The sequence below is a fragment of the Dictyostelium discoideum genome (genome assembly GCF_000004695.1).
Source record: "Dictyostelium discoideum AX4 chromosome 1 chromosome, whole genome shotgun sequence".
NCBI classification, from domain to species: domain Eukaryota; phylum Evosea; class Eumycetozoa; order Dictyosteliales; family Dictyosteliaceae; genus Dictyostelium; species Dictyostelium discoideum.
The window spans coordinates 3,828,838-3,842,919 of NC_007087.3; the positions used below are offsets into that span (position 1 = coordinate 3,828,838).

Sequence of the window (14,082 nt, forward strand, 5' to 3'; positions counted from 1 at the left end):
TGGTTTGGGATTTACCAATAGAAGAAATTGATTCTAAATTAAAAATTTGGTATTAGTATCTTTTTTTTTTTTTTGTATTTCTCAAAAAAAAATTAATATTTACTGTATAACATTTTAGCTTTTTTGAGTTTATAATTTTTTGTTTTTAATGTTTAAAAAAAAATTTTAATTAAACAAATTTATACTTTTTTTTTTTTTTTTTTTATCCATAAAAAATAATTTTAAAAGTCCAAAAAAAAAAAAAAAAACAAATTAAATAATTAATAGGAATTAATAATAATAATTTGGTGTTTCTAAATAAACAAATACCAAAAATCTATTACATTTTCGTTTTAATTAATTTAATAAAAAGGAAACAAAATAATTTAAAATTGTTTTGTCCAAGAAAATTTTAATTTTATTTTAATTTTTGAAAGATTAATGTAGATAATAATTTCGAAAATAGGATTATTTCTTGGTATAGACATACGAGTTGGATGTATTTTCTTGGACAAAACAAAAATCCTTTATAAATTATTACAAATCTTTTTTTTATCTTGCCAATAGTGCCAATGGATTCCAATATAAAGAAAAGTTTTTTTAAGTAATAAATTATAATTATATTATAATAGTTTATTTGTTAATTGAAGAATTTATATTTTTAATGAAGCCAATTTTGGTTGGTTTGAATTAAATAATTCAATCCATTTTAAAAACAATTAAAACATTTAATAAAGACTTTTTTTTTTTTTTTTTTTTTTAGTTTATAAATACGTTTACTTTTTTTTTTTAGTTTTTTTTATTATTATTTATTTTTTTATTTATTTATTTATTTTAGTAATTATTGAAATAACCCATTGAAACAACAAAAGTACTTTCAGCAGTTTGAGAGATAATTTTAGCATTTTGGATATCGAGTGAAACGAAATTTAAGACAGCGTTAAAGTTGACAGCTGCGTAGAGAGTAGTTTGATGAGCAGCATGTGAAACAACATTAACTTGTTGAGCTGCAGTGAAAATACCTAATGGTTTGACAGCACCAGTTTCTGGATCGATTAAAGCATAATCTTGACCAGAGTTACCGTTTGAATCGGTGATGATTACAGTACCAACTAAAACATCCAATGATGGTACATAAAGTAAATCGTATGGACCAGAGGTGACACCAGTTGGTAATACTAAATTGACGGAACCAAGGTTTTCACCTGAACGAGTATCAAAAGTGGTGACAGTGACATCGTTGACAGTTGCAGTGACAACATAATAAGTATGATTCCAAGTTGAAAGACCAACACCTAAAAATGCACCTTCAACTGATCCATAAACATCATATGAACCTGAAGCTGGATCAATTTCACCAACTAACCATGTATTGTTACCTTCTGAAATTACACATTTTAATGAATTAACATCACTATCATATCTTAAACCATAAACTAATTCAGTTGTTGGTAATGGTACGAAATAATTAACTTTATTTTTTGCAACATTAATTGTAACTAAATAATTAATCTATAAAAAAAAAAAAAAAAAAAAAATTTTAAGTTAATATATATATATTTTTTAAAATAATAATAATAAATGAATAAATAAGTTTTAAAAACTTACACCATTATTTGAAAGTTGGAAAGTAAAGATTGAAGTTAAATCATTCATTGCGCTATTACCTGGAAGTGAATTTGTGAAATTTGGGAATAATAATGAGTAAGTGGCTTGACCAGCAGTGGTTGAGATTTGACCAAAGTTGGCTGTGTTACCAGTTTGCCAAACACCATATAAATTTGCACTTGCATATGAAATTAATGAGAGAATAACTAAAAATAATAACTTCATTTCTTTTTCTTTCTTTTTTATAATATCTACAATATATATAAATAAATAAATGAATGAAAAAAAAAAAAAAAAAAATAAAAAAAAAACGGCCTCGGGTTTTGTTTATTTTTTTTTTTTTTTTTTTTTTTTTAAAATTAAAAAAAAAAGAAAAAAAATAAAAAAAATAAAATATTTTAAAAAATATCTAAAAAAAAAATCGTAAAAATCATCCAAATTTATACTGAATTGTTATTTTTATTTTATTTTTTTATTTTTATTTTTATTTTATTTTTTTATTTTTATTTTTTAATAATTGATCAATTAATTCCCAATATTTAAAATTCTTAAGAATCATTTGAAACCAATTAATTATTCCTTATTTCTTTTTAATTTTTTTTTTTTTTCATTTTTTTATTTTTTTTTTTTTTTTTTTTCTTTCATTTTTTGTTTTTCTCACTTTTTTTTTTTTTTCTTTCATTTTTTTTTTTTTTTTTTTTCAATGTAAACTCAAAAGCAACAGTTGTAAATCAATATGGTACATGTTTATAAAGGATTATTTTTAGAATGGTAAGTTACAAATGAATAATTAAATTAGTGGTAAAAATTTAGCAAATCATAAATTCTAAATATTAATATTACTTTAATTTATTATAAAGTGACCCACCAACTAAACAATTTGTAGAGTATATAAGTAAACAAGAACATTTCGAAGTAATTGTTTTGGATGAAACACATTTATTCCTTCAAGGTGGTGATGAAAAAGTTATAAATTCAATACAAAGAAGAATTGATGATTTACAAAATCAAAATACATATTCAGTATTTGATAAAGATCAATAATTATAGAGAGAAAAAAAAAAAAAAAAAAAAAAAAAACATATAATATATAATTGTAAATAATAAATAAAATGAAACTATTTTTTTTAATGTAAATAATTTTTATTATTATTATTATTTTATATCTTTATTTCTATTTATTTTTTATTTTTTTATTTTTTATTTTTTTATTTTTTTTTTTTTATTTTTATTTTTTTTTTTTTATTTATTTATTTTAAAATTAATTTTTAAATTGTATTAAAAACATAATCAAAAATTGGAGAAGTTACACCAAAATTTCTATTATCATCTTTGAAATGATGATTGAGATGATTAGTTTTAATTGTTTTGAAGATGGTTGGTAACCAATCGATATCGGCATGATGGAAATAGTAATGGAAAGTATCGTAAAGCATGTAACCACAAGCAATACCGGAATAGAGAGCCCATGGTATACCAGTGATTTGTAAAAAGTCTGGGAAATTTAAGAAAAGTTTATAAGCACCATATCCAATAAACACAGAGAAAACTGGTGGAAATGTTAAACGAGTATGATCCATTGGAGTTAAATGATGAATACCGTGAATGAAAAAATGGAAAAAGTTACCCCAATATGATGATGTCTCCAAATGAAATACAAATCTATGTAAAATATATTCAATTAATGACCACATAAATAAACCTATAAAAAATATAACTGTTGATACTAAAACTGATGATTTCTCTTGAATTATTGAATAAATATAACATGCTGTAATAATTGGTATCCACTATAAAAAAAATAATAAAAAAGGGGGAATTAGATTAGTATTTATTTTATATATATGTTTAATTTTTTTTTTTTTTTTTTTTTTTTTTTTTTTTTTTTGCTACATACTAAAATGAAAATATACCACCATGGCCAACGTGTGAATAATTCTAAGATTGAATTATCGAAAATGATGATTTTATTTAAACCAGTTTGAGAATGAATCCATTTTAAGTAGTTTTTACCCTCTAATAATTTAAGTTGTGGTACCATTGCTTTATTTACATCTATACTATTTAAAATTTTCTCATCTATTGAATTATCTGATGTATATGAAATTTTATTACTATTGTTGTTATTATTGTTATTATTGTTTATGTCAGCACCATCTTTTTGTTTTTCTTGTTTTAATTTTTGTTGATTTTTAATATATTCTAAAACTGTTGGTTTGGTTGTTGGTTTACGGTAACCTGCTAATTGACCAATTGAATATTGTTTTAACATGTTATAGGCTACTAATGAATGTTCATGTAATTGACCATCTATGAAAACATCTGAAATATCTTCACCTAAATGTTCAACTAAAATATCGGAACCACCTGGATGATCATATATAAATGATGTTATATCATAAACTTGTCCATCAATTACTACCCATGCATTTGATTTTTCATTATGTTTTTTTACTTCACTTAATAATATACCATTATTTTGTTCTGATTCAATCATTTTTTGATTTTGATTTTTTTGATTTTCTTTGTTTTTTGATACTCTCTTTTTTTTTTTTTTTTGATTTTTTTTTTTTTTTAAGGGAATATTTTTACAATATATAAATAAACAATAAATAAATGAATTACTATGGAAAAAAAGAAAAAAAATTGTGTTGTTTTTTTTTTTTTTTTTTTCTTTTTTTTTTTTGTTAATATTATTATTAAAAGTAGTGTGGGTGTTTGAAAATTAATAATATTTAGTTTTTAACCCAAAGAAAAAAAAAAAAATTTTAAAAAATATATCTAGAGGAATATGGAGAGTGGTGTGTGTGTGTAGGATAACTATTTTTTTTTATTTTTTTTTTTTATTTTTTTTTTTTTATTATTCTGGTTTTGTATTAATTTTTATTATTACTATTATTTTTTTTTTTATTAATTAAATATTAACCCTGGTATAGATGAGTGAATATTTTGACACTTGCTGCAAAAAAAATGAAAATTATAAAAAAAAAAAAAAAATGGAAAAAAAAAAAAAAAAAAAAAAAAAAAAAGATTGCGAACGGAAAAAAAAATAAAAAAAATCAAAAAATTTCGAATAAAATGGCTACTGTTGTCGTAATTTATGAGAAAGAAAATTTTGCCCAATAATAGCCCAAATAATTAATTGTTGTAACCCAATTTGATTTAATTTTTTTTTTTATTTTTTTTTTTTTTCCCTCCTAATGTATTGGTATAGATGTAATATTACAAAAATAAAAAAAAAAAAATAAAAATAATAGTGAATAATGTAAGGTGTTACAATTGTGTGAGCAGGTATTGGATATTAAATTAAATGATTTAAAAAAACTAAAATAAAAAAAAAAATAAAAAAAAAAAAAAAAAAAAAAAAAAAAAAAAAAAAGTGGAAAGCGCAATTAAATTAAATTTATTAACTATAAACGAAAAAAAAAATTTTAAAAAAAAAAATAAAATAAAAATAAAAAATGAAAAATAAAAAATAAAATAATTCGAAATATAACGTTTGTATGAAGTCATTCTATCTCTTATGTTTAAGCAATCAAAGAAATTTCATTCTTTAATTTTTTTTATTTTCTTTTATTTTTTATTTTATTTTTTTTTTTTATATTTTTTGATTGGATTGCACAACAATTACGATGCAAATTAAATTGAATTTTTTAAAAAAAAAAAAAAAAAAAAAAAAGTACATTACTAAAATTCAAATAATGTTTAAGATGGACCAAAAAAACCATAAAAAAATCTTTTTCAAAAAAAAAAAAAAAAATGCAAAACCAATATAAATTCCACAAATATATATATATAATTTTTAAAAAAAAAATTTAAAATTAATTAATTTTCAATTCAATTTTATTTATCATTTTCCAAAAATTTCAAAAAAGATATTTTTTTTTTTTTTTTTTTGACCAGTTTGTGATTTAAATTAATACAAAAAATAAAATAAAATAACAATGTAAAGTAAAATATTAATAAAAAAAAAAAAAATTAATTTATAAAAATCATAAGTATTTGGATTGTAATTCAAAAAAAAAAAAAAAAAAATAAAAAATATCTTTTTAGAAATTTCATTTTGAAAAAACAAACGACATGAAAAACTCTTTTTGGATACCAACATCGTATCACCAAAAAAAAAAATAAAAAAAAAAAAAAATAAAAAATAAAAAATAAATAAAACCCACACCCCTGTTTTTTTTTTTTTTTTTTTTATTTTATTTTAATTTTATTTTTCAAATTTTTTTTTTTATTATTTGTATTTGTATTTATTTATATATTTTGTATTTTACTATTTTTTAAAAACATACAAAAAAAAAAAAAAAAAAAAAAAAAAAAAAAAAAAAACCAATGGAAAGATTATCAATTATTTGTAATCATTTTGAAGATAATGATTCATTAGAATCAAATGAAGTTGCAGCAAATTCTAATAATAATAATATTAATAATAATAATAATAATGGATTAGCAACATTAAATCAAAATTCATTAAATAATTTAATTCAAATTAATTCAAAGATTAACTTGGATTCAGAAAAGATTGAAAAAATTACAAAAATATTATTTGACCATCCAGATAAAGAATGGACAGCAGCACGTAATAGATTAATAGAGGTATTGAAAGATCCAATCTTTGAGTGTAAACCATATGCGTCATTCCATGAACAAAGAGAATTGGCACAAAAGAGAGTAGCACATTTAGCATCGATACCAGGTGGACCAATTTTAAAAGTTGGTGAAATCGTATCAAACTATAAGAAATTTTCAATGTTTCAATCTACATTGGTCTATTGCGATATGTCAATGGCAGTGAAATCCTCAGTGCATTGGGGTTTATTCGGAGCATCGGTATGTTGTTTAGGTTCAGAGAAACACGAGAAATATTACGACGATATCGATACTTGCAAAATGAGTGGCTGTTTTGCATTGACAGAGTTGGCTCATGGTTCAAATGTGAAAGGTGTTGAAACCATTGCAGAGTACGATAACAAGACACAAGAGTTTGTAATTCACACACCATCAGACACAGCACAAAAGATTTGGATTGGTAATGCTGCAACCTATGGTTGTTTTGCTACAGTGTTTGCAAATTTAATTTCAAATGGCGAGAATTATGGTTTACATCCATTCCTTGTACAAATTAGAGACACCACAACATTGAAACCATTGGCAGGCATCACAACAGCTGATAACGGACCAAAGATTGGGTTGAATGGTGTTGATAATGGTCGTTTATGGTTTAACAAGGTTAGAATCCCACGTGATAATCTTTTGAACAAGTTTGGTGATATTGATGCCAATGGTGTTTATAGTACACCAATTAAGAATCCAAGCGTTCGTTTCAATTCAATGTTAGAGTCGTTGATTGGTGGTCGTATCACTGTTGCAAATATGGCAAATTCAGCAGCAAAGATGGGACTTTACATTGCTTTACATTATGCATTCTCACGTCGTCAATTTGGTCCATCCAATGGTAAAGAGGTGTTGTTAATCGATTATATCACACATCAACGTCGTTTATTCCCACAATTGGCAGAGGTTTACATCAATCAAGTCGGTATAAATTATGTTATCAATAAATTCCAAAATAGAACTGAAAAGGATGCAAGAGATGTCTTCCTATTGGCATGTGGTTTCAAAGCAGCAACAACTTGGAATCGTTCAAAAACTTTACAACTCTGTCGTGAATGTTGTGGTGGTCAAGGTATGGCAGCAAGTAATAAAATTGGTATTCTTCGTGCTGATACCGATGTAGATTTAACCTACGAAGGTGATAACACAGTACTAATGCAAGCCGTTGCCAAAGCATTGCTTCAAGAGTTTAAATCCTATTTCACCGGTACAAAACGTATAACTGGTATGTTGAGTTACACCTATTCCAAGGGCCACATTGGTATCTTTTTAAGAAATAAAAACTTTTTCACCAAACGTTTACACACAGAATCCCATCTATTGGATCCAGATGTATTGTTGGATGCTTTCATCTATCGTGAATTCAAACTCCTTCGTAACTTGATCAAAACTCTTAGAGCCAAAGTAAAGAATGAAAAAATGACAGGTCTTCAAGCTTGGAATAGTAGTTTGGATTTAGTACTTCAATTGGCAAATGCTTACATTGAAAGAGTTTCCATTGAGAAATTCTTGGAAGAAGTTCAAAAATCTCCAGAAGATATTAAACCAATCTTAACTTCACTTTGTATCCTCTATGAATTAACAAAGATTGAAAATGATCTTGGTTGGTTCCTTTCAAATAAATACTTTGCACCAGTTAAAGGTCAAGCAATTGGTAATACAATCAATAAGGTTTGTGGTGCATTAAAAGATCATGCAATTCCATTAGTTAAAGCATTTGATATTCCATCTCAATTTTTAACTGCTCCAATTATTGGTGATTGGGTTTCTCATTTTTCAAATCCAAATAATTGTTAATTAGTAATTACTTAGGAGAGGAAAAAAAAAAAAATTTAAAACACAACAAATTCAAATATTGTAAAAATCTTTAAAAATTTAAATTTTTTGTTTTCCCAAATCGTCTATCATCCAAATGTTGTAAAAAAATAAAAATTAAATTAATGACTCATATATCTTTTTTTCTAAACAAAAATAATAAAAAATAATAAAAAAAATAAAAAAAGTTAATAATATCAATGTCTACGTCTTTAAATACACGATTAAACCTATCTGTTGTGTGAGTCATTAATTTTTAAAATTTTTTTTTCAAATTTTTTCTTTTTTTAAATATTTTTTTTTTTTTAATTTTTTTTTTTTTTTTTTTTTTAATTTTTTTAAGCGAACTTGATAAAAAAAAAAAAAAATTTCATTTATCATTTTTTTTTTTTTTTTTTATAAAGTAAAATATTTCTTTTTTTTTTTTTTTTTTTTAATCAAAAAAATACATATTTAAAATTTTTTTTAAAAAAAAACTATAATATTATATAAAAAAAAAAATATCATTCATTTTTTATTTTTTATTTTTTTTAATTAAAAAAAAATAGTAATAAATAAAAAAAAAAAGTAAAAAAAAAAAAAAAAAAATTGTTGTATTTATAAAAAAAAAAAACAAAATATAATTTTAAAATAAAAAAAAAAAAAAGAGAAAATGTCAAAATTAAAAGAAATATCAAGACAATCAACAACATCATGGAGTCCAATTGCACAATATCCAGATTATATGGCAGTTGGTACAGTAACAGGTACAATTGGAGCAGATTTTGATACATCATCTAAATTAGAAATCTATTCATTAGATATTACCAATGAAAGCAAGCAAATGACATTAAAAGGGTCAACATCATCAAGTACAAGATTCAATAAAGTAGTATGGGGACAAGCATCAAGTAATTTTCAAAATGGTATTATTGCTGGTGCAATGGATAATGGTACAATCAATCTTTGGGATCCAACAAAGATTTTAGCATCAGATGCCACTGATGGTGGTGGTAGTGATGATCAATCATCATTGATCGGTGTTGGTCAAAGACACTCTGGTCCAGTTCAATCCATCGATTTTAACGTTCAAAATCCAAATCTTTTAGCATCTGGTGGTTCAGATTCTGAAGTTTTCATTTGGGATTTATCCGATCCAACTCAACCATCTGCTCTTAATCCAGGTAGTAAATCGCAACAATCTTCTGATATCACTTGTGTTGCATGGAATAAAAAAGTAGCACATGTAAGTATTTATAAATAAATAAATAAAAAAATAAATAAATAATAAATAATAATAATATTTTATTAATTTTATTATTTATTAGATTTTGGGTTCAGCATCATATAATGGTTATATTGTAATTTGGGATTTAAAATCAAAGAAAACATTAATGACAATTAATGATCGTAATAGAAAATGTAAATATAGATCAATTGTTTGGCATCCATCAGAGGCAACACAAATCGTTGCAGCATCAGAGGATGATGATCATCCAGTGATTCAAGCATGGGATTTACGTAATACTACATCACCAGTTAAATCAATGGAAGGTCATAAAAAAGGTGTTTGGGGTTTATCTTGGTGTCCATCTGATAATGCTTTATTATTATCAACTGGTAAAGATAATAAAACATTTTGTTGGAATTTTGATCGTCAAGAAATACTTTGTGAAATTAATGATAATAATAGTAGAAATAATATTAATAACAATAGCAATAATAGTAATAGTGATAATAATAATGGTAATACAGATCCAAATGCATGGAATTTCGAAGTTCAATGGTCACCACGTGTACCAGCTTTATTATCAACATCATCATATGTTGGTAAAGTTAATGTTTATTCATTACAAGATGTAAATGAGAAATCAACTAGTGGTAGCAGTGCTGGTCAACTCAATGCATTGGGTATTCAAGAACAAACTAGCCAAATCACACCAACAATTAAACATACACCAAATTGGTTATTAAGACCATGTGGTGCTGCTTTTGGTTTCGGTGGTAAGATCGCAGTTTTTGGTAGAAATAAAAAAGTTACTGCCGCTGCCAATGGTGCAACTTCACCATCATCATCTTCTTCACCAGCATCATCAGTTCAACAATCACAATTACAACAACAACAACGTGTAATTCATATCTCACATGTTACAACTGAAGTTGATATTGTTAAATCAAGTGAACAACTTGAAAATGTCATTCACACTGGTCAATATGAACAATATTGTCAAGAGAAAATCGATCAATCAACTTCCGATGAAGAGAAATCAATTTGGGGTTTCCTTAAAGTTAAATTCGCCAAAGATGATCGTTTAAAGATTTTAGATTATCTCGGTTATGATATTGAAACCATTAAAAAAGAATTAAAACAATTCCTTGGAACTTTACCAGAATTACCAATTGAAAGTGGTTTCAATGAATTACCAATTGAAAATGTCGATGATCAAAGTAAACCAGAACCAACAACAACTACCACCAATGAAACTGTCCATCTTGAACCAGTTGTTGATGAAAATAATAATGTTGTAGATGCTGATAGTTTCTTTGATACTGCCGCTTCTGATGCAAATAAAGAACAACAAGACGATTCATCATCATCACCATCAACTAAATCACCAACAACTACAACAACACCTATTGAATTCCCAGGTGATGAAAAAGAACAAATGATTACAAAAGCATTATTAGTTGGTGATCATAATAGTGCAGTTGAATGTTGTCTTCGTTTAGGTAGATATTCAGATGCATTGATTTTAGCACATGCAGCAGGTCAAGAACTTTGGAAAAAGACTCAAGAGGCTTACTTTGAGATTGTACGTAGTCCATTTGGTAGAGTTGTATCATGTATTGTTAAACGTGATTTCCAACTTTTGGTAAAGAGTGCCGATCTAAAGGATTGGAAGGCTTCATTGGCTATCCTTTGTACTTATGCCCCTCCAACCGATTTCAAAATTTTATCAGGCATTCTTGGTGATCGTTTAGATAAAGAAGCAAGTGATTTGAAATCCGCTATCCTTTGTTACATTTGCGCTGGTGATATCGATAAAACCGTCGATATTTGGAGTCGTGTCTCTCAACAACATCAACAACAACAACGTCAATCTTTAACTTCAAGTGGTAATAGTATCACTGTTTTAGAACAAGAGTCAAATAAAGATCTTCAAAATTTAATTGAAAAAGTTTCAATATTTAGAAGTGCTTGTAATGGTAATAGCAATAACAATACATTAAATCAAGTTTTATCAATGAAATATGCTAAATATGCAGAGATTTTAGCTTCACAAGGTAATCTTTCAGCTTCATTACGTTATTTAGCACCAATTACAAACTCACAATGTAAACAAGAATATGGTGTACTCTTTGATAGAGTTTATCGTGCTACCTCTAATCATCAAGGTATTCCACAACCACCATTCCCATTCCAATTAGTTGATGTTTATTCTTCAAATCAACCAATTCAACAACAACAACAACAACAACAAAATAAAGCTCAACAAGTTGGTCATCAACATCAACATCAACACCAACATCAAAACCAACATCAACATCAACATCAACACCAACATCAACATCAACCACCACAACAACAACAACAACAACAACAACAACAACAAATGGGTAGACAAAATACATTTAATCAACCACCACAACCAATGGGACAACACCAACACCAACAACAACAACAACAACAACAACCACCAATTATGATGAATCAATCACCAATGCAAAATAATAATAATAATAGAATACCAATGATGAATCAACCACCAATGATGAATCAACCACCAATGATGAATCAACCACCAATGATGAATCAACCACCACAAATGATGAATCAACCACCACAAATGATGAATCAACCACCACCACAAATGATGAATCAACCACCACCACAAATGATGAATAATAATCAACCACCAATTATGATGAGACCTATGCAACCAAGTGGTCCATCACCAATGAACCCACCACCAACAATGAATAACACTCAACCACCACCAATGATGAACACAATGGGTGGTCCATCATCAGTCAATAATTCTCAACCTCCAATTATTCCAATGAATGGTAATCCACTACCAATGAATCCAATGAGTCCAATGATGTCTGATAAATCAAATCAACCACCAATGAATCCAATGATGAATCCAATGAACCCAATGAATCCAATGATGAATCCAATTCAACCAACTGCTCCACCACCAATGAATCCAATGATTCCACAAGGTGGTAGTCCAATGATTAATCATCCACCACCACCAATGAATCCAATGATTAATAATGGTCCAGTTTCAACACCACCAATGAATCCAATGATGAATCAAGTTGTACCACAAAATATTTCACCACCACAAATGCCAACAAGATCACCAGTTTTAGAGAATAAATCATCATCACCATCAAGTGAATCATTTACATCACCAGCACCAAAACCAAACGTTCACAATAAAACACCATCCATTATCACTGGTCAATTGGGTGTAACTACACCATCTGAAGGTCCATCAAATGAAGACACTGAAAGATTCGTTGAGAAATTACAAAGATCCATTCAAGAATTAAATGGTAGAACTGATAGCAAGGTTTGGGAGGATGCCAATAAAAGATGTCAAGGTCTCATCAATAAGGTTTCAAAGAAAGATATCTCTGCTGAAGCTTTCAAAGCTCTCGATGCAATTTTAGCTTCAATCGTTGAAAAAGATTTCAAAAAAGCTTCCGATACTTATATTCAAATCACTTCAACTCCACTTTGGGGTGAAGTTGGTTCACAATCAATGGTTGGCCTTAAACGTCTCATTGATCTTGGTTTAAAATCTCATTAAAAAAAAAAAAAAAAAAATTTTAAAAAAAAAAAAAAAAAAAACCCAAAAATAAATTAAATATATGATTAAATTAATAAAGTAAAAAAAAAAAAAAAAAAAAAAAAAAAAAACCCTTTGATCATTAAATAGGTACAATTGCTTTGGAGTGGAATTTTTTTTTTTTATTTTTGGCTTAAATTTCCTTCTTAAAAATTTAATTTAATTTTATTTTTATTTTTATTTTTATTTTTTTTTAATTTTTTTTTTTTTTTTTTTTTTTGCTCTTCACAATTTTTAATTTCAAAATTTTTTTTTTTTTATTTTTTTTTTTATTTTTTATTTAATTTTTTTAATTAATCATAGTCAACAAAATGTGTAAATATAATGATCATAAATATTTAGTAGAAAAGGTAGATAGATTGGTATTACCAGAAAATGTTGTACCAATTAAATATGATTTACATTTAAAACCAAATTTAAAAGAATTTACTTTTAAAGGTGAAGAGACCATCACAGTTCAAGTAAAACAACCAACAAAAACCATAACTATACATTCAATTGAAATTGAAATTCAATCAGCTTCAATAAAATCATCATCATCATCTCAATCATCAAAATCAATTACATTTTATGAACCAGAAGAAGTTGTCATCTTTGAATTTGAAAATGAATTATCAGTTGGTGAATATTGTTTATCATTGGTATTTACTGGTTTATTAAATGACAAATTAAAAGGTTTCTATCGTTCAAAGTATACTGTTAAAGGTGAAGATCGTTATTTAGCAACAACTCAATTCGAAGCCACCGATGCTCGTCGTTCTTTTCCATGTTTTGATGAACCAGCTCATAAAGCAGTTTTCAATATCACTTTAACTGTCTCTGAATGTCATACCGCTATTTCAAATATGGAAGAAAAATCAATTACTCCAAATAATGATGGTACTAAAACTTATATATTCGAACAAACTCCAATTATGAGTACATATTTAGTTGCTTATATTGTTGGTGATTTAGAATATATTGAAGGTAAAACAAAGGGTGGTATTAGAGTTAGAGTTTATAAAGCTAAAGGTGTTGAAGGTGAAAGTGATTTCGCTTTAGATACTGGTATTAGAGCAATGGATTATTTCATTGATTATTTCAATGTACCATATCCATTAACTAAATGTGATCATGTTGCTGTTCCAGGTAAATTTTTTTTCTATTTTATTTTCATTTTTTCAAATATTTAAAATACTAATTTTTTCTTTTTTTATTATTATTATTATTATTATTTTATGAA

General features: G+C 25.8%; 6 protein-coding genes across 6 annotated transcripts in view; 4 read left to right on the forward strand and 2 right to left on the reverse strand.

Annotated features, from left to right (window-relative positions):
* Positions 1–813: 813 nt before the first annotated feature.
* On the reverse strand, positions 814–2,269 carry DDB_G0270686 (hypothetical protein; the record flags this gene model as incomplete). Its single annotated transcript, XM_641300.1, has 3 exons — positions 814–1,491; positions 1,588–1,824; positions 2,249–2,269. 3 exons carry the CDS (start codon positions 2,267–2,269, stop codon positions 814–816), a joined length of 936 nt encoding a protein of 311 aa, XP_646392.1.
* A 54-nt stretch (positions 2,270–2,323) lies between these two features.
* On the forward strand, positions 2,324–2,631 carry gtf2h5 (transcription initiation factor IIH5; the record flags this gene model as incomplete). The annotated part of the gene is made up of 2 exons (XM_641301.1): positions 2,324–2,358; positions 2,448–2,631. 2 exons carry the CDS (start codon positions 2,324–2,326, stop codon positions 2,629–2,631), a joined length of 219 nt encoding a protein of 72 aa, XP_646393.1.
* A 224-nt stretch (positions 2,632–2,855) lies between these two features.
* Positions 2,856–4,084, reverse strand: DDB_G0269908 (hypothetical protein; the record flags this gene model as incomplete). Its single annotated transcript, XM_641302.1, has 2 exons — positions 2,856–3,377; positions 3,485–4,084. The coding sequence occupies 2 exons, from the start codon at positions 4,082–4,084 to the stop codon at positions 2,856–2,858; spliced, it is 1,122 nt and encodes a 373-aa protein (XP_646394.1).
* Positions 4,085–5,922: 1,838 nt separating this feature from the next.
* DDB_G0270990 (hypothetical protein) lies at positions 5,923–8,001 on the forward strand (the record flags this gene model as incomplete). Its single annotated transcript, XM_641303.1, has 1 exon — positions 5,923–8,001. One exon carries the CDS (start codon positions 5,923–5,925, stop codon positions 7,999–8,001), a length of 2,079 nt encoding a protein of 692 aa, XP_646395.1.
* A 670-nt stretch (positions 8,002–8,671) lies between these two features.
* On the forward strand, positions 8,672–12,821 carry sec31 (WD40 repeat-containing protein; the record flags this gene model as incomplete). Its single annotated transcript, XM_641304.1, has 2 exons — positions 8,672–9,244; positions 9,327–12,821. The coding sequence occupies 2 exons, from the start codon at positions 8,672–8,674 to the stop codon at positions 12,819–12,821; spliced, it is 4,068 nt and encodes a 1,355-aa protein (XP_646396.1).
* A 350-nt stretch (positions 12,822–13,171) lies between these two features.
* psaA (puromycin-sensitive aminopeptidase-like protein) overlaps positions 13,172–14,082 on the forward strand; it is a gene marked incomplete at both ends in the record, with an annotated part of 2,709 nt that continues 1,798 nt past the window's right edge. Inside the window, one exon of the mRNA XM_641305.1 lies at positions 13,172–13,988. Within this exon, the coding sequence (XP_646397.1) occupies positions 13,172–13,988 (817 nt within the window). The remainder of the gene's footprint in view (positions 13,989–14,082) is intronic.